Below are 6,055 nucleotides of genomic sequence, written 5' to 3'. Positions count from 1 at the left end.
ATGATTACGGTTCTCAGTCATTCTCAGTAAAGGGAGAGGATGGATTATGCTTCTGACAAAGCAACCTAAACAAAAGAAAAAGAAAACATTTAATTAAAGTCAAGTTCTTAATCCCGTAACAGTGATATTACTTATCTCCATGCAGCTGGCATATCTGGCCTTGCTTTTTCAAAGAACCTTGAAAAGTCTAACTTGGAAAGGAAATCAAAGTAAGTCCTGAAGGTGTTTTGTACTTAGCATAATCAATTTTAAAAAAAAACCAACACCCCCCCCAAAAAACCCCAAACCAAAAAACTCAAACCAGCTTATACTACAAAGTATCATCAAGATCAAAAGGTGCCAACATTAGCTTCCTACTTCACAATTAAATATATTGATATTTAATCCTTCAAGCAAAGTGCAGGTCTCCAATGCAGTATTGAATAATGACTGTTTCAATAGCTTTGTCATTGTTTTAATTTAATTCTGATTAACAACCATTAGAATTACGTATCATGTTTTATTCAAAGTTTTCAGTCTGTTGTGATAAAAGATAACTAAAACTACTCAATGCTATCCATTCAATGCTTCATACAAAACGCTGCAAGTAACATCAGAATTATGGCAGAAGAGTTGCATTACAGCACTTACTGAACTGCAATAATCCACTTCTGTAGGAGAGAAATCTAACTCTGAGGATCTAGAAAGCACACGTATGTATTTTGTAGCAGCCGTCTGTACTGTCCACAATGAAACACCCATGCCCCTCTGAAATGGAATTAAATCTACATCTCCAGAGATAAGAAAAAACAGTCTGTACTATGTAAAAAAGGAGGTTTTCTACGTTTTCTTATCAGAGTCAATATTTTGTTACTACACAGACTCACCTTTTCAGAGCAGAATTCTGTATTGCTTTGCCTCAGTTTGCTTGGTCTGCCTTTAATAACTGCATAGCAGAACATTGTAATCACCATCACAAAAAGAAAGTAACTGGTATGCATGAGATGCAGGTTTATTAGAGAGCGATCATCCTGCACAGAGAAATAAAGCCATTTACTGACAATGCACCAATAGTTGGCATTTATATTAAAGCAATAATTATCAGATCAGCACAGAAATTACCTCATGAATCAACTTTCTCCCCTTTGCACAGCTGGCATAGTAATGAAAGTGATTCCTTATTGTGGCACAAAGAGCCAAAATGTTCCTCATGTTAAAAATCTGTACTAGAGATCTCTTCCCATATACCGGCAGTGTCTTTTGTCAAATGATTTCAAAATATAAATGTTAGTTATTAAAAGCTGAGGCACATGGAGATTATGTGAAGACCATCATTCCCACCAGGGGTAAAGCATACCCAATTCTGTCTCAGCCCTTGCACTACATAATAAACCAGCACTGAATATGACTATTTTAGGACATGATCAGAACCATATTCAATTAAACAAGAGCTAAGCATTTATTCAACATATAAGAACACCACGGCACTTACATCTGGAACTATAACAGTTAGTTTGGGATTTAAAGCATGATACACTTTTCCGATTGCTCCTTTGTAACACCAGAAAGGGTTATAATCTTGTGCATATTTTGTATTAGAGTCCCTTGCTGTGGTAAAGATCTTGTACCAAAGTGTAGCATTGCTGTACGTTTCAGGAACACAATGTGGTGGCTGACTGCAGAAAAACAGAAATAATTAGCACCCCAATTGCCATTCTCCATGTTCAGTAAGGCTAACTTTTAGAACTGAATCAAGCTGAGTCTTCTCAACAGCAGCATAAAACACAGTTGTATTTCGGACCTTCCAAAACAACAAAAAACAAAGCTTAACCAAAAGGGTGTGTAAAAAACCATATGATTCCTATACTAAGATTAGAATTGAACTGCGTGTTGTTCCAGTAAGTCAACATCCCACAGCTGAATTAGAAAAACACTGATTTTCATAAGGCTTCACACAGTCATGTGAATCTATCTGGTAGTTCTCCAGGGTATACTGAACAGTGTCAGGGAGACAAAGGGAAACTATTTTGATGAAAAGTCTGTACCCGCTGGGGTATGGTAGCAAACCAGCATTCGGCTTACGCTGATCTCTCAGCAGGGAAGAGGATAAGAACCTTAGTGTCAAGCCTTAGCTCTCACACAAGGTAATGAAACTAAATTATAGGGTATCTTTCTTAAATATTCATGGATTCTTCTGTTCCTAGCGAAGTTTAAATCACAGGTAGCATGTTGAAAGGCAGGTAGGGGCTATAGTTCAGAACATCCACAGAAAAATTTATGTTGCTAAAAGACAGCAAAAGTCTCAAGACAGGGATTTTACTGTGGGGGAAGGACGGCAGGTACATAATTTCCACAGTCAACAATAATGTTCATCAGGAAGTAACAACCTCAGAGAACCAGCTCAGGAATTAATCACGCAGTAACCAGTCTATGAAGGAGTGTTTAAAATGCACTTACACTGTGACAGGAAAGACGTTGCTGGCTGCTGTCACAGTCATGCAGGTTGTGAACACAACTTGCTCGCAGTGGCCATGAAGAACGCAGTCATCTGAATTCCAGGCAGCCGGCAGGGTGAATGTAATATTTATCTCCTCATGGGATTCTCTGCCTTTGAGAAAGAGAGGAGGAAAGCTTGGTTTCATTCACAAAAGTATCTGAGCAACAATCACTAGGATAAGGATAACATGCAAACAACTAAGGCAGTAACCACCACCCTGAATCTGTACCTTTGAAGTCATCCAGGATCTTTACTATCAACAGAGAGCAAAAAGAAAGTTAAAAACCAAACCAAACCAAACCACAAAAACCCCAGCCGATGGTCTTTCTAATCTCTCCTGCCCCTAGAAGAAGTGGGGTCATTAGGCTCCTTTCAGAAAAGAAAAACTCACTGTTTATAAGTGAATTCATGCACGGTCAGAGAACTTTATTAGATAGTAAAAGCACAGATCTTTAGCCTTTCTCCTCCCAAAGACTTTGTTCCACATTTGCTTTTTCTGACTCTTACTTTTCAAATTGGAGACATTCGTGTAGACAAAAAGGTGCCAGCAGATACTGAACTGCAGATTAAGTAGTGTACGTTAACTCCATGTGAATATATTCATACTGAAAATAAATCCAGGCCACTGGAAATGGAACTTGCATTTGATAGCTCTTAAAGCAGTAACAAAATAACAACATAAAATACTGTAATACAGATTTACAGCTATGGCAAATGTCTCTTCACAGGTCTCTGAGGTTCAGGACACCTTCAGGCATTATTATAAAATGCAACCCTGGCTAAAAGCTAAAATTCAGTGAGGTTCAATTTCTACTAATTCTCTATAATCTGCTGTCAAAACTTACTGTCAGAGCAGCCACATAACAGATCACTCTCTTCACACCACAGAAATTTTAACCATCGTATTGGTTGCTGTTTGTGATATTAAAGTTTATTCATGTATGCATTTTAAATAAACTGTATTTTTTAGACAAAATGCTACTTGATCTCTGACGTATATACAGTAATGCCTTCAAAATGTGAGTTAAGGACTTGAAGATGTATCAAGACAGAACTGAAGTTTCCCTGTAGAAGCTTTCGCTGCTCAGAATTTTGTTGGCTTAAAAATTACCTTCCATTGTCATTAGGTTAGTCATTTAAAACTGTGTCCTGGTTTCGGCTGGGATAGAGTTAATTTTCTTCCTAGTAGCTGGTACAGTGCTGTGTTTTGGATTTAGCATGAGAATAATGTGATAACACACCGATGTTTTAGTTGTTGCTAAGCAGTGTTTATACTAAGTCAAGGACTTTTCAGCTTCCCATACTCTGCCAGCAAGGAGGTGCACAAGAAGCTGGGAGGGGGCACAGCCGGGACAGCTGACCCAAACTGGCCAAAGGGCTATTCCATACCATGGGATGTCATGCTCAGTACAGAAACTGGGGGGAGTTGGCTGGGGGGCAGCGATTGCTGCTCAGGAACTGACTGGGCATTGGTCAGTGGGCAGTGAGCGGTTGCATCACCTCTTGGTTGTTTGGTTTTTTTTTTTTCTCCTCCCTGGGTTTTGTTCCTCTCTCTCTCTCGTTTTTTTACTTTCCAGTACAATTTATTATTGTTGTTATTATTTTATTATTTCGAGTATTAAACCGTTCTCATCTCAACCCACGAGTCTTCTTACTTTTGCTCTTCCAATTCTCTCCCCCATCCCACCGGGCGCGGGGGGGAGGGTAGAGCAAACGGCTGTGTGGTGCTTAGTTGCCGACTGGGGTTAAACCACGACAAACTGCAAAGCCTAATCTTGGTAAACCTGCAGGTTCTTTTCCATTCTGAATGCAAGGAGAAGTCTTTCTAGCAAACAAATGAAGGGCTCTACGTAGGAATATACTCAGAACAAATCTGGAAACACATATACATTCTAAGCAAAAGATTTATCTCACCAATAATAAGCTGGTGAGTTTTTATTTGATTATATAGTTATCACTCAAATTTATAAAGGTCAAGTCTTGCATACCTGAGAGTCCAATTTGGTGTCCAAAAATTGTGGAACTTAGATGTGTGACATTGCGAGAATATCCACCAAATGGTCGGAGCGGGTCCAGCGTCAACGTGATTGTAACAGAGATGTTTATTGGACCAGAGTCCTCAAGAGTTTGTGGAGACTGTGTAGAAGATCTCGCCTGTCCGCTAGTCACGGTACTTTCTGGAGTTGTAGTATCATTGATGAGATGCTTTAAGGTTTCATTCTCAGATATACAGAAGTCCAAATCATTAAACCTCAGGAGGAAGGTATTCCAGTCCTTAAAAGAAATGTGAAGATTTCAACCAGAGTAGCAAGTTAACTCTTGGCTGCCCCTTCTCTAGAGCAGTGCAGACCTTGACACGTACCATCCCGCCTGCAGTTCCAAGCCATTTAACAAAAATTACATGGCTCACAAAGCAAGCACAAATACCACCATGGCTATCTCAACAACGGGGCAAGTTGTTTACAAAAGTCAGACGTGCTCAATCCCAGCCACCACCTGACCACTGCTCAGCGCTGCGGCAGAATATCCTCCTTTAAACCACAAAAGGAACATACTAACTTGGTCTGTTCTCACCATGCTCAGGATACGGAGCGGTTTCTAGCAATGTTTCCCTCATTACAGAATAGTACTACTAGGTAAGATCAGAAGTTTCACAAACAAGCTAGCTGGCACAACAGAATAAGAAAAAGAAAGGCTCCTAGCCATAGTAGGGAAGATGCATGTCAGATCATTCGGCCTCATCCTCAAACTAAAACAAGACTATTCAAACATTCATACCAATATCCTCTTTCCTTATGAAATTAGAGGCAAGTATAAATGAAGACAATCTCCCATAAGACACTACGCACTCCCATGAGAGGGTTCTTGGGGGGGGCGGGTTGGAACTCATTAGCTTTGGGCATGTTTTTCAAATTAGTATTCCCACTGTTCAGCTCAGGAACTTTTTGTACCTACCTCTGTCATTTCTGGTGACTTGATCTCCTTGATTTTGAAGAAATAACCCAGTGTCAGAAAAGCTATTGCCATAGCGCTTACACTGATCATAAAGACCACAAGCGGAGGTCGACTGCTGATGTAAACCTTCAGGTTCTCCAACAGGTTTATGTTGAACATTATTCTGATTGTTCACCTGAAAACAAAGAATATTACAACAGAGTGACTGGGCTGTGTGTGCTACAGGGTGGGGGTTGGTAGATCACATAAGACAAAAGTTTGACAACAAAAAATGGAATCGTATACTAAAAATGAGATTCAATTACACAACTCTGTACTGTTCATTGAACACAGTATGCCTTAAATAAAGCACAAATCAAAACATGCTCGGCTTCACCTTCTCAGCACCTGAAATTGCCAGCTAGGAACAGATTCTAAGAAACGAGGACAACTTCTAGCACAGTCAAGTATCACTGATGAGCAATAAAACCAGTTCTTTTCTTTCCCCACACACCTAGGCAGAATATAAACTGCTACATGTTAACTCCAGTAATACTTGAATTCACCAAATTACAATGCCGACGGAGTTGTAATGCAGCCCATAGATCAAACTTTGTACATCCCTGCATATACTTTCAAAACTGA

General features: G+C 39.6%; 1 protein-coding gene across 1 annotated transcript in view; it reads right to left on the bottom strand.

Annotated features, from left to right (window-relative positions):
• Positions 1-5,601, bottom strand: part of TMEM248 (transmembrane protein 248) — an 8,284-nt gene extending 2,683 nt beyond the window's left edge. Inside the window, exons 1-6 of the mRNA XM_009333440.1 lie at positions 5,432-5,601; positions 4,465-4,750; positions 2,437-2,587; positions 1,472-1,655; positions 867-1,010; positions 1-65 (exon numbers count right to left, since the gene is read on the bottom strand). The exon at positions 1-65 is cut by the window's left edge and continues 2,683 nt beyond it. Of these exons, the coding sequence (XP_009331715.1) occupies positions 45-65; positions 867-1,010; positions 1,472-1,655; positions 2,437-2,587; positions 4,465-4,750; positions 5,432-5,590 (945 nt within the window). The 5' untranslated portion in view covers positions 5,591-5,601 and the 3' untranslated portion in view covers positions 1-44. The remainder of the gene's footprint in view (positions 66-866; positions 1,011-1,471; positions 1,656-2,436; positions 2,588-4,464; positions 4,751-5,431) is intronic.
• Positions 5,602-6,055: the final 454 nt, after the last annotated feature.

This window comes from Pygoscelis adeliae, unplaced genomic scaffold (genome assembly GCF_000699105.1).
Source record: "Pygoscelis adeliae isolate BGI_AS28 unplaced genomic scaffold, ASM69910v1 Scaffold331, whole genome shotgun sequence".
In the NCBI taxonomy this organism is placed as follows: domain Eukaryota; kingdom Metazoa; phylum Chordata; class Aves; order Sphenisciformes; family Spheniscidae; genus Pygoscelis; species Pygoscelis adeliae.
This window is presented reverse-complemented; position numbering and strand designations above follow the sequence as displayed.